Source organism: Taudactylus pleione, unplaced genomic scaffold (genome assembly GCF_031769625.1).
Source record: "Taudactylus pleione unplaced genomic scaffold, aTauple2 ptg000292l, whole genome shotgun sequence".
Taxonomy (NCBI): domain Eukaryota; kingdom Metazoa; phylum Chordata; class Amphibia; order Anura; family Myobatrachidae; genus Taudactylus; species Taudactylus pleione.
The window spans coordinates 1,589,381-1,616,472 of record NW_028284694.1 but is presented as its reverse complement, the minus strand read 5'-3'; the positions used below and the strand labels follow the sequence as shown (position 1 = coordinate 1,616,472).

Sequence of the window (27,092 nt, the reverse complement as noted above, 5' to 3'; positions counted from 1 at the left end):
CCAACCGCCCGTACACACCTGCCGATGGACAGATATGTCTGTAGATGTATCTGTCCATCGGCTGTGCAGCACAGCCAATGCGATATGTCGGTGAACGACGACGTTCACCTACATATCGCGGGTACACACTGGCCGAAGTGGAGCAGATATATTGGCCAATGTATCTGTCAGTGTGCACCCACCATAACACCAAGCCAAATCATTATCCAATCTGAGGTGACATCAGAAGTAAATCAGAACAGGAATGTAGGCTATTGTAATAGACAGCATAGCTGTAACTATCACCGTCATGAGAGACCAGGGCTCGCTTAGCTATAAGTACCCGGGTTCCTATCAGAATGTATAGTAGCCAATTTAGTTTGCAGGCAGTGTAAAGTGTCTGATTTTCAATGTCATGGGTTGATGTCTCTCTGTGGCCACTAAGGCAGTCAGCATTAATATTCTAAGTTTAAGCAACACACATTCACATATTACTTTCACATTCACACATTTCCACACAACATTCATCTCAACAGACACGTTTTTCACTCTGTTTATAAAATCGTATATATAACGTGGGATACATCATTTATTATAGTGGGAACCAAGGAGTGAAATATAGCTTTGCTTTGAGCATGCTGACCTAAACCCCATTAAAAAATATTACTGTGTTCTTGATGTATTATAAATCCAGCTCAGATTGTGCAAATATGAAATTTATGTGCAAGAATGCTCCCTGTGGAATTACCTAAACAATTACATTTCATTCATTTTCTCAGGGAGGTATCATTCGCTCAGCAAGTAATCTGACCTCTTTCAACCTTTTTCAGTCTCTGCAACCATGGCCCATTTTGTTCACTTGAAAATGCTAATGTTTTGCAATCCCTTATAGCTGATGCAATTCAGTAGCAGGGGGACAGCAGGCTTCTGATGTCCAGGCGTGAAGGCACTTGTGGTTCAACAAGTGCCATCATTATTTAACTATTTAATTTTACTATTACTATTACCTCAGCACTCAAAGCCCCAGACAGTGCAGAGAAGATCCCTGGTCTTTTAGCCCTTGGCTGGTTGTCAATGGGGACATGGGCATTGGAACGGGGGGAGGGGGGCAAGGAGCAGTGGCCGCAGACTGTCAGGGCTGTGCACATGGAGGAGGAGATGTAATGTGCAGTGTTTACTTTTACCTCAAAGACAGCACATTACACCTCCTCCTCCAAACGGTGCAGGGGCTGTGCAGCCTATTGCTATAAAGCACAGCCCCTGACAGTCCACAGTGGCCGGTTAGGTAAGATAAAGGGGAGGGGAAGAGAGGGGAGATGGGAGGGGGTCCCCCCCAACATAAGTTGTTCTGATGCTCCTGAATTGGGAAAAGGCCCCCATTTTTGGGTCCTTGGGGGGGGGGACCCTCTTCCCTAGGGATTGCAGCCCTGTGCTGATCAGTTTGGGGCTGGTTACCATTATGGCAGGGGGACCCCACGCTGTGTGTACTCCTGCTATAGCATCAGCTGCCCCAGCTAGTTCAGGCTAGTGCTGGTTATTGGAAAATAGGGGGATCCCACATCCTTTTACCCCCTATTTTCCAATACTAACCTAGGTTCAGAGGCCCGGGGCTGGTTAATGATTCGGGGGCAGGGGACCCCACACCAATTTTTTATTTATTTTACACCTCTTTAAGCATATTAATAAAACACGAAACCTGCACAGATCATAGTGATCTGTGCTGTGCTTCACATAAACTTGCTTGCCAATGGCTGTGTGACAGGTTCCAAACCTGACGCATAGTAAATTTGGGATTTGTACTCTTTTAACTTTTAGTAAATATACCTCTTAAACTCATGAAGGAGACAGTCGGACGATGTGATAAGTTATTTTTGGGGGTACTAGTTTGGTGTGCAAGTTTGCAGGATGGTACAAAGTACTCAGGCCTGTGTCTGTCAGGTGGCATAGACACGTCTCCTTCACCGGTGCACGGCAGCATATTAAAGAGGGCACCAGTATCCACGCCCGCACGCTCTTGGCCATGCTCCTGACTAGTATTGGGTCTAAAATATCTCCTTGCAACCCTGCCTGTAGGGTATCATTCTGTTCTGTGACATCTGGGTGACATTTATCTCTGTATGACACAATCTGAAGGCCACACTACTTACTATTACTATATATATATATATGTTGTTTTTTTTTAGTTAAGGGCATCATTTATTGTAGCATAATTTGTTTCCAGGTAGAAATGTTCTTGTGTCAACATATTATATGAATGAGGATCTCTGTTTCCCTATCACATGAGATGTCGTCAGAGAGCTTTCATTGTAAGAATGACGCCCAGAGTAGGTGCAATCCAAACCCAAAATACCTAGATAAGGTCTATTTAATGCAGTGAGATGTCATGTGACTGCTAAAGCTTTCCATATCTTCTGAATCCTGATTATTTCTAGTTTTTAAAGAATTGGTGTTAAAAAAAAAAACATTCATGTGTCACCATTCTGGAGAGATATCTGTACAAAAAATACTCAATTATAAATATATCTTTTTCGTAAAATTTTTTAAATGATCTATTTCTCCTCTTTTCAGGGTACTGGAAGATATTCCATTTACATTGCAAATTATGCAGACCGCAAAGTGGGTCCGCACGCCTTGATTGAGATGGATGAAGCGGCCAGCGACTTGTCCAGAGGAATCGTCGTATTGTCCAATGTAGCCACTGAGGCTGGCGTCAATAAGTACACAGGTATGGATGACTGATTTCTCATGATCTAAACTGACAACCGGGCACTAAGCCTAAACTTATCGGCAGCGTTATACATGGGGATATTGATTTTCAGTTTTAAACAAAGAAACCTGTAAAATTCTGTGACTTCCTGGCATCCCGCAAAGGCCGGAAATCATATTCAACAATTCCCTCCCCAACCACTGCTTCTCTGCTTTTAGAAACCAGGCGCATTTCTCGATTATAGAAGTAGCGTACCTCCCAACTGTCCTGCTTTGGGGAGGACAGTCCTGCTTTTCGTGGAGTGACCTGCCATCCCACATGTGGACTGCAATGTCCCGTGAGGTGTGTAGGAGGGAGTTTGGTTGAGCCTCTCATGATAAATAGATGCTGGGCCCCTAACATGAGTTATGTCTTGTCTTGGGGAAAGCTTCTGACACCTTCCAAGAACCCATCCCAGGGGGGGGGAGGGGGCTTGCAGTGCACAAAGGAAACACAATGAACTGCCAGCATGTGGAGGTCCCAAATAGCATATAGACAAATCTACTTTCAGTCCAAAAATATAATATATTTATAAATAGGAAGTTGTTTTACACCCCATACATGAAATAAAGTTGTCTGTCACACAAGGAATGGGAGGAAACTACCAAACTTCAAATAGCCTGGTTTTACTATCTATAAATGGGATGGATATGGATTCTGGCGCTCGGAATCCCGGAGGCCAGAATCCCAACGCTGGCATCTGACAGGGTTAGGATACCGACACCTGTTGGTAGATATCATACCCTCCCCCTCTTCTTACCCTAACCCTCCCTCCCCGTTGCCTGAACCTAACCTCTCCCCTCAGTGCCTAAATCTAACCTCCCCACACCTTAAACTAGGGATGTGCGCCGGAACATTTTTGCCGGATTTGGATCTGGATTTGGTTCTAATTCGTCGTTCGGCTTTGCATTTGGATTTGCCAAACTGCGGTGACTGGCTTTGGATTTGGATTTGGATTTGGATTTTTTTACAAAAATTGACAAAAAAAGCTAAAATCACAAAAATTGGTCTTTTTTTTCTTCCTAGAGTATTATTAACCTCAATAACATTAATTTCCAGTCAATTTAGACCACCTCACAGCTTATAATATTGTTTTCAACATTATTGGCCAAAGGTTGCAGTGAGCTGACTGGTTACCAAGCGTCAGAGCAGCGGCGCAGCGGCACAGACACCACAGTATAAAGCACATCTATGACACATTGCCACACAGCAGTGGCAGAAATGAAAAGTAGTGCACCCACCCAGTGGGGTACGGCCAGTACTTGTTTACATAGTGGACTACGGCCCTAGGAGTCACAGTGCACAATCTTATTCACATTACACTGCACATAGTGCCCCTGATTCACATTACACCATAAAGTAGTGTCTCTTATTTATGTTACGACACACAGTAGTGCCCCTTTTACACAATGCCCACAGTAGTGACCCTTTTACACAATGCCCACAGTAGTGACCCTTTTACACAATGCCCACAGTAGTGACCCTTTTACACAATGCCCACAGTAGTGACCCTTATACACAAAGCCCACAGTAGTAATGCCCCTTATACAATGCCCACAGTAATAGGAATGCCCCTTACACAATGCCCACAGCAGTTGAGTCCCTTACACAATGCCCCCAGTAGTGGTGCCCCCTATGCAGTCCCCTTACTAGTAGGGCCCCCTATGCAGTGCCCCCAGTAGTAGTATGTCCCCCAGTAGTATGCTCCCCATTAGCAGGCCCCCAGTAGTATGCCCCCCCAGTAGTATGCCCCCCATTAGCAGGCCCTCAGTAGTATGCCCCCCATTAGCAGGCCCCCAGTAGTATGCCCCCATAAGCAGGCCCCCAGTAGTATGCCTCACCAGTAGTATGCCTCCCACTAGCTGGCCCCTAGTAGTATGCACCCCAGTAGTATGCCCCCATAAGCAGGCCCCCAGTAGTATGCCCCCCCAGTAGTATGCCCCCCATAAGCAGGCCCCCAGTAGTATGCCCCCAGTAGTATGCCCCCCATTAGCTTGCCCCCAGTAGTATGCCCCCCCAGTAGTATGCCCCCCAGTAGCAGGCCCCCCAGTAGTATGCCCCCCACTAGCAGGCCCCCAGTAGTATGCCACCCCCAGTAGCAGGCCCTCCCAGTAGTAGACCCCCCAGTAGCAGGCCCCCTGTAGTATGCCCCCCCAGTAGTAGGCCCCTCCATTAGCAGGCCCCCATACACACATAAAAAAATAAAAAAAACTTACCTGTATCCCCGCTCCAGCCACTATCCGCTCTGCTGCCACGCGACGAGGAGGGAGCCGGAAGACGGAGCTCATGAGTGAGCTCCAGCCGGCTCCCTCCGTGCAGCAGCCAGTGAGAGTCTGTGTGACTCTCATTGGCTGCTGTAACAAACACACAGCTGCCGCTGGTGGCTGTGTGTTTGTTCTGTGTAGGGCAGAGCGCTATCACAGCGGTCTGCCCTACACTCGAGGAGCCCTGACGTTGGATTCTCTAGCGAGAATCCGACATCAGGCGACACCGTTCGGCCCCGAACGGGGTTCCGAGTCAGGCGGGGAACACCCCCGAACAGGGTTCGTGTGGACTCGGATCTCCTATGTTCGGAACGGTTCGGATTCCGCAGAATCCGAACCGCTCATCTCTACCTTAAACCTAACCCGCCTCCCCCTTGTGCCTAACACTGCCACTAGTGCCTAACCCCTAACGCTAACCCTCCCCCTAACCACGCTACTTACCTTTGGGATTCCGGCGGTCGGGATATTGACCGCATCCCCTATAAATTGGTAAATTCATATTGGGTTGATTAAGGATAAAATTGGGTTTACAGGACACTCATTACCAAGTCAAATGTTCTTGTAACAGTTTGCTCAGTGTCAAACCTAGTTAAGGGACCTTTTTCAGATCGGAAGACTTCCAGTCCCAGCAGTAGTTTATATAACTCAACTGTATGTTTATATTCAGTGGCATCACAAAGGGGGTGCGGGCCACACCCGGGTGTCACCCACTGAGGGATGACACCAAAGTGCCTTCTCCTGAGTGACAGGAGTCGGGTGCTGCACTGTAGCATTAGGTGCAGCACTAGGCTCCTGACACAGTGAAGGAGCCTGCACTGTACATAGACTGGTCCCCGGGGGCAGTCTGCATCTCTAAGACCCCAGGAGTAACTAAAACGGGTCTTCAGCATGCGAGGCCACGCCCCCTACTCACAAGTCCACATCCCCTGCCCGCGAGGCCACGCCCCTTTTTTGCCACACGCACTACAACCCTCCCCGCACCGTGTGTCACCACTGGGAGGGACGCCACTGTTTATATTGATTTTTATTAAAAATAATTTTATGTTATTATGCTTTTTATTTTTGAATGATTTTACAAATATTCTTTTGACCCTTCTGTACTTGTACAGATCCATGCCACTCTCACTTCTCTTTGTTACCATCAAAGAACGGTACAGGTGTCTTAGGTGCCGTACTAGTAGACTGCAAAACTGTTTTTTCCTTCTGTGATTGTTAGCTTAAATTGTTAGCTTGTGGTGTTTTAAGTGTTTTATTGGGCTGAGAGTTTTTTGCACTGTTATTTCGCTGATACTTTTTTGTAATGTAGAAGTGATAAAAAATAAAGAGCTTTAACTTGTACTTTATTGTAAGCACTTTATCATGTTTATATATGTTAAATATAACATTTGATAGATTTGCCTTTGATTGCTCTAAAATGAACACAGAAGATAATTACTGATAGGCCTGGTTAACTGTGGAATGCGGAAATGCAAAGTATTTAACCCTTTGAGTGCCAGTCAGAGAATTGTTAACCTTTCCCTGCCAGGAAGCGCATTTATGTGTGCACATTGGTTCTCAATGACCCGAATTACAGTCAGTGGTGGCCGTCTGAGGAGGGTGGAGTGGATGTGAGAATACTGGGCCTGATTCAGAGCCGGACGCTCTGACCAGAGCGCTCGCTCTGAATCAGGGCCCTCCTACCTCATTTTGGAGCGGCCTCATGGACCCTTGCATAGCTGTGGGTTACCACCCACAGCTACAGCGAGCGTCCATGATGATGGTCGCGATGGTCAAGGGCTTGCGACGAGACCCTGCGGTAGGGTCTCGCTGCCGCAAGCCCTGGAGTGATTTTGGCTCTATCAGAGCCAAAATCACTCCCACTGACATCACTAGTGATGTCAGTGGGGCCAGACCCAGACGGTAGGCGTTCCCATGGGAACGCCTCCGTCTGGCAGCCACGCCCCCGGCACACCCACCAAAGGGGGCGTGCTGTCACTCACCATCGACAGCACGCCCCCTTTGGTGCGAGACCCATAACGACAGCTTGGCTGTCGCTATGCGGGTCTCACGCATGCGCACGACAGAGCTCCCTCCGTTGTGCGCATGAGCATTAGGGTACCATCGACCCGCTTGCGAGCGTCCTGCGCTCTCGAGCGGGTCTGAATTAGGCCCACTGTTTTGAGAAATATTAGCTAATTCAGAGGTTCCTAAATGCAGTCCTCAAGGCACCCCAATAGCTCAGGTTTTAAGCTGCCCACACACATAGCAATATTTTACCCGATCTGGCCGATTCCGACACATTGGAATGACAGATCGTGTAAAATATGCCAAATCATGAAGAAATCGTGAGACCCCACTCACGATCACGATGCGATGCGTGTCCCCGCTGGTCGCACATCGCATCTTCAGATCTGCCATGCTGTAGGGCAGATCTGACAATCTAGGAGGCGATGCTCTGTGATAGTCTGGATGCAGGAGAGATCGTATGAAGATCGAACACCAAATTGTGTGCATATCGTGTGGAGATCGTGTGCAGAGCTGCCAGGGAGAGTTTCAAGGGAAATCATACACAGCGGCTTATCGTGTGCACATCGGTATGTGTGTGGACACCTTTAGATATATCCATGGCTGAGCACAAAATTGACTGAGGTACTAGTTAGTCACCTGTGGTCAAGCATAGATATCCTTAAAACCTGAACTGTTAGGGTGCCTTGAGTTTGGGAACTTCTGAGCTAATTTATTCCTGCATGAAAGGCGCCTGAGAGATTGAGCACTGAAACATTGAGGGATCCTCCAGTGACGTGCAGTGAGGTTAATGGCTGGGGAGGCACACATGGAGATGGGTCTGAGTGCTGGGAGCCTGTCTCACCCCCTACTCACTGTAACTCTCCCCTCACTACACTAAGCTTCAGTGTCCATTGATTCTCCTACCTGCATCACTGTGTCTTTTCTTGCTGCTGGGCTCTGATCTCTAAGCACTGCAGTGCACTTCTGGTCACATGACACTCTCCTGCCTGCATCACTGTGTCTTCTCTTGCTGTTGAGCAACTATCTCTAAACACTGCAGTGCACTTCCTGGTCACATGACACATCTAAGCTGTCCATCAGTGCTCAAGGCAAACCTCCATACTCGGAGGCATGCCTCTATTAGTTCTCTTTCTGTGCAGCTTACTGTCTGTGGTGTGGCCCAGCCCACAGCTCTGCAAGCAGTGTTTGACTATACAGAAGCGAGGCTGAGCTGTTGCTGCCTCATCTCTTGTCTCCCTGCAGTTCCAGGGAGCTCCACAAAGCTGGTGAGTGTTAACTATAAAAATGATTACAATAAACAAAGAAAAAGTTTGTAAGTTATAAATATCTTCTTGTATTATTCTAATCATTTCTATATCAAATCTCAGTAGTATCACAGGGGAGGCTCTGTCTTAATACGCCCACTTGAGGACCATCGGATGCGATCGCAGCACTTGTGGTTGACCATACCCTGCCGGAAGCACTGCGTGTGCTTCAGTGTGATATCCAACCAAGTGACGTGCACTATGACGCTGAGTCTTAATTATGCACGCCTCTCAAACGGGGTTAAGACGCTCAGGCATGTCTGAGTTCAGGCCGCCACTCCCCCATTTCTAGCGGCCTGCCCCTCTTACCACCCACAAATGACTTCTCCTGTCACTCAATCAGCCGGGCTGTCTATGCGCAGCGGGGGACCACTTCCCGATCACTTAGTCTGGTTCGTGCACGCGCACTGCGATACTTACGCATGTTCAGATTGCAAAACATTGGCTGGCTGCATGTGAACTCAGCCTAGCGAGCGGGTCTGAATCGGGCCCTGAGTTTCTAAACAGTTGGACTAGACAGGTAATTTAACGTTTAGTACTTTTCTATACATTTGTATTTGAGTTAGAGTTTAAGATAACTTTTTGCTACTTTATTGTAGAACTCACAATCATTGCGAGTATTACATTGATATCTGCCATAAATCTTCAATATCTAATTGTGATTTACCTTTTTTTTTCTTAAAAATGGGTTCACGTATGCAGTCTTTTGAACATGTGCCTAATATTTAACATTTTACAATGTTTAAATAAGCTTAGTTTAAATACATAATCTGACCTGCTTTAATCAGTAGCTAATGAAATTATTATTAGGACCTTTCTGTAGGGTCTTTTGTTCTGTTTAGCTGTTCTGGATATTCACACTACATTTATTTTTTTAAAAGTTGTGTCTTATTCTATCAGGTGAAAAGTGAATATTACTTCTCCAACTCTCTATATAGCAGTTGCAGGTGTAGTAAAGATCACTGTTGCTATCTGCAGGTTTAATATGTGTATAAATGACAATTTTCTCTCCATTTGCGCAGTTCATTAACTTCAGAACTTCAGAACTAGATCTAGAAACTCTGTCTAATGATTCTCACACTACAATGTAAACGTTTGGTTCCAATGAATGAAAAGATTTGATAGTTGCACAAAGATATTTAATGAAGAATTACATGAGGCTGTCTGAGGGTGAAATTCCGTCAATATTATGGAGGAAACTTTATTAGCCTTTCACAGAAACTAAGACCTGTGAGACTTATGCAGTAGGTCTAGAGTATATATTAATTTTAACTATATACTGTAGGTTCTCTAGGGTAAATGGATGTAGTGAAAATGTTGATATTTGCAATGTCTCCATCACAATATTGACAGTTACGATGTCCCGTGTTACGTTGTGGACATGTGAAAGGCTGACATTTTGCAAGGACCAGCAGTGGAGGGTTACGGTTAGGCTATTGGAGGGGAGGTTAGGGTTAGGCACTAGGGGGAGGGTTATAATTAGTGGTTAGACTTACTCGCTGCCAGCAGACATCATCAGCTGACCGCCAGACCAGGAAGACATTGCGGGAGCCATTGGACTCGCCGTACCATGTAAGTCACCGCTGAACCACCAGACATGTTTTATCGACATACTAATAATGGTAACATTTCATCATTGTCAACCTGGTCAGTATCTATATTGCAAGCATGTCTCGTGTCAACATGATGAAAACCATAGTCTGTCATAATATGTTTACACTTTATTTATATATGGTACTTTGTAATACTGATAAAAATAAAGAATTTTGTAAAAATAGCAGAAAAGTTTAGAACCCCTATAAACGCTTTCTGCATGCAATGGTCTTGAACTAGAGATAGGGATTAATATTAATAGGATTGAATGAGAGGTGATTTAAATATATATTTTAAAACAAAAATCAAATTCAGAAACCTAGAGGAAAAGATATAGCTAACTCCTCCACTTTAATTGAGCCTTATAACCATACCTGCCTACCCTCCCGTTTCGGACCGGGAGGCTCCCGAAAATCGGGTGCCGCTCCCGACTCCCGGAAAGGTAGGCAAGCCTCCCGGTGGCTGCTGACTAGCCCAACCCACCCTCGCAGTAACAATAGAACCCCCCAAAGCGGGGAGGCGGTGACGCGTTTCGCGCTGAATTGCGTCATAGTGGCCCCGCCCCCTGCTTCACAATGCTGTTAATCTCGGCATTATGAAGAGGGAGCGGGGCCATGATAATGCCATTATGCGCTCATGCCCCTGCTCCACCCCCAATGAGGCATCATCAAAGTACCACGCTTACTTTCTGCCATGACACGCCCCCCCAATATGGAAGCTTGACGAGCTGAAAGTCGGCAGGTATGCGTATAACCTACTTTTACAATCTAGATGGTGACAGATTGGAAAAGAAGACCCAGAAAAATGAGAGAGATAAATAAAGCTCAGGGGGCTGATGCAGAGGTACATGTAGAGTACGCCCAGTTTTAGAACTATTTTGTGTGTTTTGCATTGCACATGCCCTAGAATCAAACACATAAAAGTACAGGAAATGCAGACTGGTATGTCTCCACTGAAGGGGAGTAGCTGGGCTGTAATGGGGTGTTCTCACGAAGGTAATGTCCATTGAGGAATGTGACGACAGAATGTGGGGCCATGCAGAGTTGGCTAGAAGGATAAATATACCTGTTTTGAGACATATCTTATGTGCCAAGGATAGGGTTGGTGCAAATGCATGTTGGCGATGATAACCACTATGAAACCAAACATATGGATAGAGGCAGTCTGATGCAAAGATGTGCATAATACTGCATACTATTTAGACTGTGTTGCAAGATGATAATTACATGTGGAAGGGAAGACTATGCAGTCACAATGTTAGGGGGTAAGTGGATCGCTCTGATCACCCCTCTCTGGACAGTGCTATATGACTAATTGTTTTTGAGTAACATGTGTGCTGTAGTGAGCTGGCTTCCCAGCTGGTGCCCCCTTCCCCTCTGTCACACATGCCCTGTCTGCTTTGCCTTGCTGCACCCCTGCATATAGGTTTCAGTTTGACCAGTGGCATCACAAGGGGGGTGCGGGCTGCACACGGGTGTCACCCGCTGAGGCTTGATTCCAAAGTGCCGACTCCACCTCAGTGACAGGAGCAGGGTACTGCACTGTAGCATTACGTGCAGCACTTAGCTCCTGACACAGTGAGGGATTAAGCACTGCAAACAAACTGGTCTCCGGGGGCAGTCCACATCTCTGGGACCCCCAGAGTGACAAAAATGGGGGTTTGGGCCACAAGGCCATGCCCCCACCTGCAAGAACTTGCCACCACCCATGAGGCCACTCCCCTTTTTTTTGCCAGCACAAGCCCGTCCACCTCTACCAGCTCTGGGTGTCACAAGAGGTAGGGACGCCTTTGAATTTTACTACATTTTCACAAATTACTGACCCTTCCAGGGACAATGTTTGGAAATTACTCTAAAAAAGTGGTCAAATGCAATACTTACTGTATAATTATGACACAAAAGGGCTAATGTGGACCGAATATTACTGTATGCCAGATTGTGTCGCAGTAATTGTATAATTTCATTCTGCTCGAAAAAATTGGTGCAGCAGGCCAAGTTCATTAGGACATGTTCTCGCTGTTACAGAGATATTATGTATGGGTTACCAGGGGTAGGTGCAAATAGTGGAGAATATGACCAGTAGTGCTACAGAACCGCTTATGATTGACTGTTTGCGATTGCTCTGCTGACACTGATTTGTGATATGTTTTATCTTGCTTATTATTTCATTTTTGTGGCATGTTTAAGCTAATAAAAATTTCGTACCATAGATATTGAGGTGCTTCTGCTGTATTATAGAAGATTTCACAATTTTATTGATGCCTAATCTTGTCTGTGTATGCAAATAAAATAACTGGTTAAAAACATGAGTGAAGGTGGGATGTAAATGCATGTGACAAACACCTCAGGCACGGATGCTTCTATTGCTGATCAGCATGTATCTTAAGATAGATACCATTTTGCATGTCGTCACAAATGCAGAATTTTTAATGAAGGCATATTGTACCAGGGATTTGGGGAACAATTGCAGCTATCTCTGCACTAGCACCAATTATATTCAGTGCTTTTAAAAGGGAGCAGTATTACCAGTGTGCTACAATACATATGCATTATTTTTATATACCACTATCACATATAGTAAAGGCCTACAAGTATATACAGAGGTTTTAAATTGTGATGAGTCATTATCTGGATCTACTGTAGATGTGACTTTACTGCAACTTGTATCAGGTTTGTTTGGCATCAATATATTTTGTTCCTGGAGTGATTTTATTTTCAGCTGTGCGGTACTGCAATGGGTACAACTTTTATGCCAAGTTATGCTGATTTATATATGGCAAACATAAAAACTCAGTACTGGTGATAACTTGATAAATAATAAGTGAATAACCTGTGGGAATCTCATAACTTGCTCATATTAAAAAAAAAATCTTAAAAAATTGTATTAAAACATATAAATCATACCATGAGGCTGATTTTGATTCTATCTTTTCTCAGATGCAAATAGCAAGTTTTAGCATACAGCACAAGCACAGAAGCTAATTTATGCATTTTTACATACTGTATCTCCAGCCGAATCGGATGTATCTCTGCCGGATCTCGCTTTGCGTGAAATGGCTGTTATTGGGCGGCAACTGAGTGGCTTAAATGGGAATTCATGCAAGAAATCTGTCTCGTGGGAGTGTCATGGGAGTGCCCTGGGATGGTTGAGGTCATGTAGCTAAACTTACATGCTAATCTGAGTACACCTAAAGAGATGCCTTTTTCTGACGGATCTTTTGCACCAAACATGGGGCTGTTACAAATACCAATACTAAAGTGGATGGCTGCTTCTGTGGGTGTGGGTGTAAAAACAATGGGCAGTAAGACTTCATACTTGAAGCCATATGGATTTTCACGCTAGCCCTGTGGATACTTCCATTAGCATAAGGTAATAAATCTGGCTTCTGCAGCTCCCCACAAAAATAGTCACTTTGGGCCATATTCAATTAGGTGCGAAAAGCCGTTTTCAGTGAAAAAGTTTAGCCAGTGACATCAATACTGGCGACTTTTTGCTGGTGTGGAAACTAAACGCATTGAACTCGGCGGAAAAGTTTCACGTATGAATAGCAGTTGAAAAAAAGTGCAGAATTGCGGTTTTGGGGTGCAAAAGTGGGGAAACCACCCTGCACCTTTAGGACAGGTCCCCAAAGGTAAACTGTGTAAAAAAAATCTTAACATTTTTTTAAAGAACACCCCAAAAAATTATTTTGAAACAGGGGGCGAAAAAGTTAAAAGTCGGGGTACAAACTTAAAAACTAGCGAAAGACTTTGAGGGTGTCTACAAGTATGGGGGCAGGTTTTTTTATTGCAGATGCTTGCTGAATGTGCGTTTTTCACGTATTATAAAAACCTCACTTTTGCGACTTTTAACCATGCTTGCACCCATTTTCATGTACCCCAAATTTACTGGGACTAGCTATTTTCACAAAAAAATCATATATGGTATTCTTCACCACTTGTTCAAAGACACTAATTAGCAGCTAATGAGAGCATTTAAAAGCTAAGAGCTGATTGGTTGGTAATTTATCTCCAACCACTTTATCTCTCTCCAAGGCTTAGACCCCTTTATTGAAAAGGTTGGATGATGTATACATAGCCCAATTGTCAATCTCAAAAGGCAAAGTGCAGTCCTCATCATAAAACTTCCAGAGTGTAATAATCACCCTTCATTCAATGGCAATCAAATAGAATAGAAGGGCTGACGCATTTCACTACCTTTAGGCAATTTTATCAGAACAGACTGTCATAAAGAGTGAAACACCCTTCTTAAACTTTAATAATAACATAGAGAATAGGATTACAAATTATGTAAACTCTGAGCAATACGTATGTTGAAAGCGGTTGTAGATTGAATTATATAGGTAAGAATAATATCCTGAAAGCCACAGGAACACATCTGCTACATAAAGAATAAAGGAAATAACTGTACTATTATGAGACATGATGAAGAATTTTATTCTACAGGTCTTATACAGATGTGTCCTCATACATTATTGCCGCAGACGCACCAAACAACCCTTCTCGTGTCCCAGATTCCCGTGAGGTCCCAGCTTGTGCCGAGCTTCTTTTTAGCTCAAATGTGCACAAATTAACAATGGGTCTGAATCTGTATATGAAGTTCCGCAATGCAGCAGCGGCAGCTTTTTCTCATGACAAGTCCCGTTGTGCTTTATCTGTGACTTTCTACATATTTAAATTTAATCCCTGTATGGTTAAAGTCACAGCCCAGCGTCTCTGGTACAGACTGAGTGGTGTTTTGCTGCTCCTGCAGTATGAATAAGATGCAAATTTAAAGAAAAAGTCACTACGCTACACCGTCCGACGTGGCTCACTCACGCCAGATTACGTATTGACGCTCGGTGTATAGCTGAGATCTAAGACTTTTGTGTATGTGCACTTAGACAGAAAAGATGGAGGTAGAATCCTAGAACTACATACCTGAAAGGGAAGCTTTGGTTTCAGTAAGTGGCGCGACTTTTTTTTTTTTTAGTATAACTGAACACTTTTATCTCCCTGTTCATGTCATTTGATGTTTTGCTCAATTTCCCACTACTTTGTTTTTCTTGATCCCACAACTTCTGTTTGATTAAATGTTTAGCTACCGTGTTTCGCCGATAATAGGACACTGTCGTATTTTTTTTTTGGTCAAAAAAACTCCATAGGGCTTATTTTCGGGGTAGGGCTTATTTTAATTAACATGGACAGCAATTTCAATAAACAGGTAAGTGTGAACAAAAAAATCTACCTTTATTCAAAAATGGTCATGTCATCTTCTTCAACAACATCATCATAAGTGTCCATACCCTGAATTCCAGCCTAGATTTCTTGCACCTCCATTTCCTGCAGAAGAAGTGGACCCAATCTTCTCTTCTCTCCTCCGCTGCGCTGTTGTAAATGACGCTGCCACGCACGCCAGCTGCCGCGTGCTCACTGTGAGTGAGACGCTGCAGCTGTGATTGGATGCCACTGTTAAATCTTTAACAGCCACATCCATTTCATATGGGGGGGCGGAGCTGGGGGCATATTAGTGTAGCGCAGGGACCGGACAAAATGGGGATTTTGTTGGGGCTTATTTTCGGGGTAGGGCTTATTTTGGACTGTTTTTCAAAAGTAAGGGTAGGGCTTATTTTCGGGGTAGGTCTTATTATCGGGGAAACACGGTATATGGTATTATTTTGTTATATCATGCCTCACTGTGGTATACACAATATAATAATGAAACTATTATATGGGAATCTATTCAAAATGTTGTATTTTACTATATATCATTTTACATATATCATTATATTACTTTATATATTTTCGGATCTGTTAATCCTACCAATATGAAATGCACCATGTAATCACACTAAGCAAACAGAATTCCTGTTATCTCTTTTGACTATTTTTTTTTACTTTGAGATTGACAAATAGGTGTTTTGGGCATAAAGCAAAGTAGAACGTATCCCTATTCGTCTGTATTCATACAGGGGCCATTCCATAGAAAGTGAAACCAAACTGACAAAAAATGAATTTGCTAAATCACTGCTTTTTCAAGGTAAATTAGGTCTAAAAACCATCAGTGTTTCCCATACTGGTGAAGAGATATGTGGCAACACTAGTCTTTCTGTAAATGCTAATACTGTAGCTACTATTAGAAACAAATGTACGTGAATAGCAGTATTTCAAGAGAAAGTTTAAAAGGTTTGTTATGACTCAATAATAATATAAATTTTTGTACACATATTTTAGTACATTTACTACTAATATATATATAAAATAATTAACTGTGTGACTTACGTTCATGCTACATTAGACAATGAGAATGCACATGTCCCTTTCCGTCACACTGGATGTCCCACTCCGTCACCAAAACAATTGCTTGTTTTTTTTGCACAAAGAATAATTGCACAAATATTTAGATTAATATATTATTAAACCATTGGCTCTGCTTACCCTGCACATGAAAAGTCAGAGCCCAGCTCGGTCTAATTTCACAGAAGTTTAATGTTATGTTATCTCGGAAGGATTTTGTATTGTGTCTGAGTCCCGCACTGTCATAATTAGATTGTCATTTTTTTGTGCACTTTTTCTAACTTTAATTTGACTAGAATCAATTTTAAGTTTTAACTTACATATGATAAAAGAAAGAAAGTTCTAGATTCATTATTCAATCTTTTTCATGGAATGGCCCACAGTGCAAATTCCCACTGAAAATATCAGCCGCTTGCGTGCGGCATCGACATCAGTTGTACCTCTGAATCAGGATCTATATATGTACTATATAATTAACTGTAAATAAAATAAATTATAGCACTTAAAATGGTTCTATGTACCAGGGGTTTCTGTCTCTCAGCCACACAATCTCCTCCTGCATAATCTCACAGCACATCATCACCTCCCCCCGTGTCATCTCTCAGCCACACCATTGCCTCCCCCCTGCGTCGTCTCTCAGCACACCATCACCTCCCTCCTACGTTGTCTCTCAGCACACCATCGCCTCCCCACTACATCATCTCTTAGCATGCCATCATCTCCCCACTGCATCATCTCTCAGCCACACCATCACCTCCTTCTGCATCGTCTCTCAGCACACCATCACCTCCCCCTGCGTTGTCTCTCAGCACACCATCATCTCCCTCCTGCGTCGTCTCTCAGCACACCATCACCTCCCTCTTGCATCATCTCTCAGCCACACCATCACCTCTCCCTGCGTCGTCTCTCAGCACACCATCACCTCCCTCCTGCGTTGTCTCTCAGCACACCATCACCTCCCCACTACATCATCTCCCAGCATACCATTGTCTCCCCACTGTGTCATCTCTCAGCATACCATTGTCTCCCCACTGTGTCATCTCTCAGCCACACCATCACCTCCCCCCTGTGTCGGCTGTCAACCAATGTCACATCAAAGTTTTCAGTCTGGGTGTAATGGTTTTTGGGGGGCCAGCGGGCAGTGTGGGTATGATGCACTGGCTGGTGGTACTCCCTACGCACCCCCACCCACACAAACACACACCCCACCCACCACCACCACCCCGTGTGGCCTGCCACGGCTCCCAGGGCACGTGCCCCACTCAACCCCCCCTAGCTACGCCACTGGGAGCACCTTTCAGTAACATCACTATCAAACGTCCTATTATGGTAAGTTTAAAAGAAAACTGGAAACACAATTGGCTGTATGAAGTGCAGCTTTTCTGTAACTATAAAACAAAATATCTCTACACCAGCAGAATATGCAATGTGGAAAATATGTTGTATTTCACAGGTGGGAAGCTACAGTGTTAAATAGATGCTGCAAAATTGTAATTCTCTGGCACATGAAGTTCTGCAATGCCTGGGAGCAGCACAGCCCTTACAGCCCAGATCAATCATGGCAGCACCGAGGAGATTTCAATGCATCATTTATACTCGGCTCAACTTCCAGAAATACCTTGTAGAATCTATTACATGAAAAAAAAAGTATTTAAGCGATTTTTTTTTTATAGTTACACCGGCTCCATAATCTTTGTCAGACAGTGACGGAAATGAAAAAGATATACAGTCTTTATTATAAAAGAAATATATAAACAATATATACCCGCAAGGGCACATATTGTCTTGTCACTGACTTATAATGCTTTAATTATGTTATTATGTATTGAAATTATAAAGGAAAAAAAAAACTTCAGGCCTTTACAAAATAAATTATGTAGAGAAAGGAAGGCTGCATAAAATGAAAATGATTTAATATAATTTTATATCAATATTTAAATTTCACAAAATATATAGCATAGATGACACTCAGATGCAACAGTTTATGGGGCCAATATATCAGGAATCGCAAAAAAAAAACGATTCACAGATTCTGCATTTTTTTCCCCTCAATTTAACAATTCTTTAAACTACCAATCTGTGCCCATACATTGCCGATAGTTTCCAGTGCTTTGCTGATCATTTTCACCAAAGAACGGATCTGCCAATCGTGAAAGGATTATCTTTTTACTAGTAACGGTCTGCAAAACATCTGCCATACACTAGCCCTGATTGGTCAGTGAAATCCAACATGTTGGATAACCTTATTTAACGATTCCTATCACTTTTTAGTTGGGATCAGCAATCGGTGAACCCTATTGCCAACTGCCGATAAGTGAAGCACATTCAGTAGTTCCAAAACTGCATCATTGCAGTCCAGGTTCTAAGGATATCCATACTTGGCCACAGGTGACTGAATTAGTATCTCCTTCACTTTGATTTAACGATCTGGATATCCTTAAAACCTGGACTGTAATTGCGGAATTGGGAAACTCTGCCCCAATTGATTGCTAATGCATGGGCCCCATTACTCATCTGTGAATAGCTGTTTTCTGTAAGAAAATGGTTCTTCCCATAAGGCTAGGAAATCCCTACAATGCTTCCAGGAACATAATCGGGGGCTGATTCATAGTCGCATGCTGCTGCGTCTATTTATGTAGTCACCGTAGATTGTAAACTAGGGATGGGCAATCGCCGGTCCCGGATCAATACGGGATCAGCATATGCAGTATTATATATATATATATATATATATTTATTTTTAAATTCTTTATTCACGGAAACAATATAAATCGACAGCAAGTAAGGATACAAAATATATATCGGAACTGTTTTTGCACTTTTTCCAAAATTTTGTAAAACAATATAGGCAAACAAAAACTTTTGTTTAATTGAGGCTCGGCACCCCAGAGCTCAGCAATAATAGAGACGATAAGCACAGGAAGTTTTTTTTTTTTCTTTTCAAAACCATCATTTCAATGTACAAGACATTCCCATCAGGGTACAAACAATTATGTCGGCAGCTAAAAATAGAATATAATCTGAAATCGCTTTGTGTTCGCTGAGCGGAGTGCAGGCAAATGCTTCTGTTGCACGTCTGTCTCAGAGTGCTGTCTAAAAGAGAACGTTAGTGGCAATTAATGTAAAGAACAGTAAACTTTCCAGTTTTTGGCACCACTGAAGTAAAAGTTGCTTTCACGGAATCTTGTGATAGCCAAATTGTCACCCGGTAACACGCTGACTGTCTTCCCCCAGGGCGGAGGGCTGCTGCACACAGTCCTTCTCTGTGTGAGACCTTGCAGTGACAGCTGGGGATCCACAACAGCCCTGTAAATAATTAAACAAGTTAAATTGTATTGAAAAGGGGCATGGGCTCTTGAGTGCATACAGTATTTACATATTCTTAGAGAATTGAATTTGTCTTTATATGCTGTAAATGTTGCCTACAGTATATTTAGCGGCAGCATGAATAAATCATTTGTTGCTCCCAAAAGTTCTGATAGAGAAGTGTATAAATGTAATATCAGATTTCCAAGCTGCTAATTATAATTTTCATACCATTTAATTTAGATTGCAGATTAATTAAACCACTTGTGCCATAGATCTACAATGCTAAAATAGTGAAGTTTTGCTATTTATTTTTTATTATTTAACTAAACCTCAACATTCATGTATCCAGAGGAGTAGCGTGGAACCATGGCGCCTGGAGAAAGTGATTGTCATAGTACCCCCCCCTCCCCTCCCTGTACTGAACTGTGCCAGTGGGGTATAGCCAGACTGCAGGGGAATACTGAAGTGTAGAGAAAAACAGCAAACAGTGGCAGTATGATGCTGGGCATTGAGGTCCCATTGGGGGAATGGAATGCTTTAGTGATGCGCTATCTGACATTAAGGGGTAGCTCCTTTGGCACTGCTTTATTTATGTATTAAGGATACCGCCTTTGAACCTCTATATACCCCTGCCTATACCTTCTAAAATCCTGCCTATAAACCTCTGAGGATGACGCTAATTTGCGTATGCAGTCATACAGTAAATAAAGACTCCAGACATAGAACATGTGGTTCCAAAGCACAAAGTATTATTCAAGTAAAAGTACAGCAGTTACACGCTATGATCCTCATATAATCTTAGCGCAAAGATATTATACAGACCCAAGTACAAAGATACATACGCAGCGCTCTCTGGACCAGATGTTAGGCATCAGCAAGAAACCCCTCGTCAGTCAGCATTCAGCACAAAGACTAGGAACCCAGGGTCAGAGCACTTATTTATACCCCCCAGAAATAAACAACACAATAGAGAAGTTTGTTGCTAATACCGTTGGTCCCAACGGAGAGGGCATATGTTACAAGGCATTTAACAGGTTGATTCAAATAGACACCACCCAGCCTCTAACAACTGGGGGTCTCTGGTTTCCTGCCTCATGCAATCATCCTAACAGTTGTTCATATTATGTACATTTTGTTGCTTGAAGTCTCTGCGGTCCATATGTTGAGAATGCATGATGCGATCTCCACACCAATGGTACCGGAATTCTGTTGAGAGAGTACGCATCAGTACAATTCCAAACATGGCTTACTTATCACGTATAAAACCTTAGTTATGAAATAACCTTTATTTCATAGCAATTATAGTAAATGTGCATACTTGAATCTTATACCTTAAAGCTTATTAAACCTTTTATGTGAATATGTAATGTGTAAGTATGCGGGGTGTGATGTAAAGATGCTAGTTAACTTGGGGCAGATGCGTGCGCATGAAGCTAATAAACAGCGTTTTCATACAGGATCTTATGCATTCGCTAATATGCGATTAGTTACCAGCGCAATTGTGCGTATTAATGTGTGTATGAGAAATGGTGCACTTAAATCTCACTTAGACTAAGTGAACACCTAGCAGTGTGGAATGCTGAGCCTTATAGTTCCACACGCCCCCCTCTCTCAGCAGCCCCCACCCTTCCCAGGCTCAGAAGTACAGTCCTTTGTTCTCCCAGGAAGCCTGCTAGTGTGAGGTGCTACAAACGACCCTCTTGCTGTATTCGAGCAGGGCCACCTGGAGTGAGAGCTGGCGTTATGTCCAGGAAGCTTGTCTACACAAGCTAGTTGTCACGTGGCCATTTGCTCTGTTTAGCTAATGCAATCCACATACTGTACAGCCATTTCTGAAATATATCCTTTAGGGGAATTATAATAATATACACTTTATCCAGAGCACCCAAACTACATAAAGTCATGAAATGGGCTTTTGATGAATCGCCGTAACTTATGGCGATGGTCACAGATGCAATCGCATGATGCTAATAGTAATATCGCCACATGTACTAAAGTGTGAGTTTATCTAAAATGGCGCTTAGGCGGCCATTCGCAAAATGGCGTCTTGCGATCTCATTTCCAAGATGGCGTCTTGCGGTTAGTCGCAAGATGATGTCGCTGCGATTCAATTTTAAACTGATCTTGTCTCAGCCAATAATCCAGCTTCGACAGTATAGCACCTAGGATCTGACCTTTATCTCCTGTGAATCATAGTTCTTAGTCAATAGAGGAGATTGCATTATATATTCTGATCATTTAACTTAAAGTGACAGACTACATGTGCTAAAGTGAGATTCCACAGGGTGCCCAGCTTATTACTGCAATTACTGCCCCAAGCAGCTGTCACTGGAGTGGACACCTATGGGAAGCTCCCTTCACAGCTATGTCCTACTTTGCATATATACATTGCACCTATATTAATGTGAGTACTACTAATCATCATGTCATGTTTTGTCTACCACCATTATTATTATTTCAGGTCCCCTAATAATATTTTTAAAAATCCGTAACTTATTTAGGATATAGAGCAAACTAACCGAGATAAAACTAACAGGCGGCCTTCATACTGTGCAGCGCCCCTCCCCATGAATTCCGGAACCCTGGATGGTGGACTCTGTCCATTTCGGCGCCCGGAGCTCATGCTCCACTGGAACCACCCTCACTACTCCCCTGCATGTACAGTCAGGTGCATAAATATTGGGACATTGACAGAATTTCATATTTTGGCCTCTATTCACCACCACAATGGCTTTGAAATGAAACAAACAAGATGTGCTTTAACTGCAGACTTTCAGATTTAATTTGAGGGTAATTACATCCAAATCAGGTGAACGGTGTAGGAATTACAACGGTTTCTATATGTGCCTCCCACTTTTTAAGGGGCCAAAAGTAATGGGACAAACTAAACAATCCTAAATCTAACTTTCACTTTTTAATACTTTGTTGCAAATCCTTTGCAGGAAATTACAGCCTGAAGTCTGGAACGCATAGACATCACCAGACGCTGGGTTTCATCCCTGGTGATGCTCTGCCAGGCCTCTACTGCAAATGTCTTCAGTTCCTTCTTGTTCTTGGGGCATTTTCCCTTCAGTTTTGTCTTCATCAAGTGAAATGCATGCTCAATCAGATTCAGGTCAGGGGATTGACTTCGGGTCATTGTTCATCTGCTCTGTGAAGCGCCGTCCGATGAGTTCTGAAGCATTTGACTGAATATGAGCATATAATATTGCACGAAACACTTCAGAATTCATTCTGCTGCTTTTGTCAGCAGTCACATCATCAATAAATACGAGGGAACCAGTTCAATTGGCAGCCTTACATGCCCACGCCATGACACTACCACCACCATGCTTCTGATGAGGTGGTATGTTTTGGATCATGAGCAGTTCCTTTCCTTCTCCATACTCTTCTCTTCCCATCACTCTGGTACAAGTTGATCTTTATCTCATCTGTCCATAGGATGTTGTTCCAGAACTGTAATGGCTTTTTAGATGTTGTTTGGCAAACTCTAATCTGGTCTTCCTGTTTTGTGGCTCCCCAATGGTTTACATCTTGTGGTGAACACTCTATGTTCACTCTTGTGAAGTCTTCTCTTGATTGTTGACTTTGACACATATACACCTACCTCCTGGAGAGTGTTTTTGATTTGGCCAACTGTTGTGAAGGGGTTTTTCTTCACCAGGGAAATAATTCTTCTGTCATCCACCACAGTTGTTTTCCGTGGTCTTCCGTGTCTTTTGGTGTTTCTGAGCTCTCCGTTGCGTTATTTCTTTTTAAGAATGTTCCAAACAGTTGATTTGGCCACACCTAATGTTTTTGCTATCTCTCTGATGGGTTTGATTTGATTTTTCAGCCTAATGATGGCTTGCTTCATTGATAGTGACAGCTCTTTGGATCTCATATTGAGAGTTGACAGCAACTGATTCCAAATGCAAATGTCACACCTAGAATCAACTCGAGACCTTTTACCTGCTTAATTGATAATGAAATAACGAGGGAATAGCCCACACCTGTCCATGAAATAGCTTTTGAGTTGATAGTCCCATTACTTTAGGCGCCTTAAAAAGTGGGAGGCACATATAGAAACCGTTGTAATTCCTACACCGTTCACCCGATTTGGATGTAATAACCCTCAAATTAAATCTGAAAGTCTGCAGTTAAAGCACATCTTGTTTGTTTCATTTCAAAGCCATTGTGGTGGTGAATAGAGGCCAAAATCTGAAAATTCTGTCTATGTCCCAATATTTATGCACCTGACTGTATCTATAATTCTTTGTCCGTCGTGACATTGCCTTTATTACAGCAGAGGTTTGTAACACAAACACAAGTTCACTTATGAGGTTGTTCTTTTGGCCTTAATTATGTTTGATTTATCTGGGAACTGAAAGACCAGGGGGTATATTTACCAAGGGGTAGGATTGCTTTACTAAGCTCAAAACTGCCTGCATTTATGCCAACAAACCACACTTTAGAATAGAAGTTGCCATCTAAATTTCCCTTCAGTAAACTATACAGACCCCTAGATTTACTAAGCGTGCAACTTTCCCCAGATCACTGCCACCCTTAAAATTTGGTAACCAGCCTGAGGACCTAGGGGTATATTTACTAAAGTGCAGGCTTTTAGAAGTGGAGATGTTGCTCATAGCAACCAATCAGATTCTAGCTATTATACTTCTATAAGGTGCTAGATAACTGTAGAATCTGATTGGTTGCTATGGGCAACATCACTTCTAAACGCACTTTAGTAAATATATCCCTTAGGGGTAAAGTGAGTGGTGATAAGGTACCAGCCAATCAGCTCCTAACTGCCATGTCACAGGCTATGTTTGCAAAATGGCAGTTAGGAGCTGATTGGCTGGTACCTTATCGCCGTTCACTTTATCTCCTAACACAGCTTAGTAAATAGACCTATTAATATCTATACTGATATAGTAAGAATCAGGAGGGAAAAGAGCATGGGGTCCCCCTGATTTCCTATTAACCAGCGCTAAGCTTTACCTTCCTTTAGATTTAGAATGTAAGCTCTCACGAGCAAGGCCCTCTTCCCTCATGTGCTTCTCCTCCCCTCACTTGTACCATGGCATTAGCTCCTCCAGTGGCACCAAACCTTTGGGTTCTGCTCCCCTGCTGTTTATTTGAGTATTATTACTGCAGATGCAGCAATGTCTATATAAACCTTGTCCTGCAATATCCTGTACTGTAAGTCACTTTATTCCTGTTTTGTTCATACTGTTTCTGTTTTTGTACTGTGTAAGGCGCTGCAAAACCTTTGTGGCGCCATGTAAATAAAGGATATTAATAATAATAGTAATAGAAATATTTAAGTGAGTTTTAGAGTGTGGTGGTCATCCCACCATTATTCCCACCAGCCCTAGGCCATTTGGCCCCTCCAAGGTATCACGTAACAAGGTAACAGTGGGTAATAATGGTAAAAATTATATATATTTGGATTCATGGTGAGTTAGACACATTTCCACCTGCATTTCCGTATCGGTGCGGTACCCTACTTACTTATGCTAATGCGATAATCCGCCCTGTGTATGGCAAAGATCCATACGCACGGAAGTGGGAGCCTATCCAGCCCACTGTTTTTACGTTCGCAGCCTTCAACATTAGTATGGCGGCTGTCAGTGGCAAACGCAGGATTTCTAGAGGGGGGTTTCCAAATGAATGATTTTAGAGTGAGTGTGGCCAGTCCATGAAGAGGGCATAATTACCACTTATCCAGCTTTTATATGCGTCATACAAAGTGTATTGTGTGTCATAATTCCAGCATATAAGGACCAGTGATCACAGTAACCCATTAGATGTGGCAGTAGGGCCATCCTGCCAGAGCTGAATGTTTTTATGTCATATATGGGCACCATTCGAGGGCATGGGAGCAAGTCCAAGAGTCTGGAGGAGCAGCAGTATAACCTAGCACTGCCCTGGACATATATGTGCATATTGGGCTCTATAGCAGTGCATTCCTAACAGTGAATGTTTTCCAGATCTCCTAGTTGGTGCACAGGTGTATTTATTACTGACTGACACATGTTAAAAGATCCCCAGGTGGTGCTAATTATTTCATTTGTGATACTGAGAAGAACATGCAGCACTAGTAACATTCTATTATATTACTATTTGTATTGTGGTCATGGTGTGTCCTGGGGAGGGGGGTTTCCAGGCAGACGGAAACCCCCCCTGCATTTACCTTTTACCTATGGTGGCTGTGGAGCATGGAGTCCCTCTGCGGACTCCACGCTCCAGGCTCCATCAGAGTGGGCAAGTACAGTACGCTTCACATATTGGCCCTCATTCAGACCCACTCGCGAGCGGCTGTCCGCTCGCAAGTGTGTTGATGGTCCGCACTGCGCATGCGCACGACGGAGGGAGCTCCGTCGTGCGCATGCGCGAGACGCGACGAGCGAAGGACTTTCCTTCGCTCGCAGTGTCTCATCAAAGGGGGCGTGCTGTCGATGTTGACTGACAGCACGCCCCCTTTGGTGGGCGTGCCGGGGGCGTGCCTGCCAGACGGAGGCGTTCCCAAGGGAACGCCTACCGTCTGAAGCCGGCCCCACTGACATCACTAGTGATGTCAGTGGGAGTGATTTTGGCTCTGATAGAGCCAAAATCACTCCTGGCCTTGCGGTTGAAAAACTCAACCGCAGGCTTTTGCTCGCAGTTTTGATGGTCGCGATGGTCAAGACCATCGCGACCATCATCCTGCACGCTCGTATATGCTGTGGGTGGTGACCCACAGCTATACAAGCGTCCAGGAGGACGCTCCATATTAATGGAGGAGGGCCCTGATTCAGAGCGAGCGCTCTGGTCAGAGCGTCCGGCTCGGAATCAGGGCCATTGGTTACTCACTTGCATATATACTTTTTCTGCAAGGCTGCCAGGAGATATGGCTTTCCAGGTGCCAGAGACGGGTGCTGCCAAGCATTTAAAAATTAGACTTCAAATATTATGCAATTACAGCGACGTGGTGACGGGGACGTATGGGAGGTCATTCCTCCATGTCAAGCCCGGGACCCCACCAGGCCCCCCAAACAAACCCAAGCCCTGCTTATTAGTACTCACACCACCCCCTCCTGGCGTCCCAGCTTGTACTGCGGTCATGTTTCTAGCAAAATCTTTACTGCATGCAGTATTTGCCTCTTGTATTCATTAGATTAAACACTTTTCTAAATGTACTTTGAAGTGCTAACCTCATTAATGTATTAAATATTGCAATAATCTGTAATGTAAATCCTGGGCATAGGACAGCGCTCGGGAATTAGCATAACAATTACACAGGCGAAAATGATGAGTGTCAGTGAGAAAACACTAAATATTTTGCACATTCTTTTGAATGATGTATTTCTAATTTAAAATGTGATTTATTTCACCTGCTGTGATAGCAGCACTTTTCCAATCTTAGCAGTAGGCGAGTACAGAGCTTTATTGGGAATTGTTGTGACAGATTTTAAAAAAACAAAACACTTTTACTGTCGAGAATGTGCCGTTAATATTTGTGCTTATACAGGAACAAGAGAGATTCTTCAAATGCAGGCACAACACGTTCATAGGAGCAAAGTAATATATAGAAAAGAAAATGCTCAGGAATTTCACTATCTATTGCTGGTACCATTTTTGCTTAGTTGAACAG

The 27,092-nt window shown here is 43.4% G+C and overlaps 1 protein-coding gene across 1 annotated transcript in view; it reads left to right on the top strand.

Annotated features, from left to right (window-relative positions):
- CRTAC1 (cartilage acidic protein 1) overlaps positions 1 to 27,092 on the top strand; it is an 822,281-nt gene that overhangs the window by 501,325 nt on the left and 293,864 nt on the right. The window contains exon 5 of the mRNA XM_088482771.1: positions 2,548 to 2,704. Coding sequence (XP_088338897.1) covers positions 2,548 to 2,704 — 157 coding nt within the window. The remainder of the gene's footprint in view (positions 1 to 2,547; positions 2,705 to 27,092) is intronic.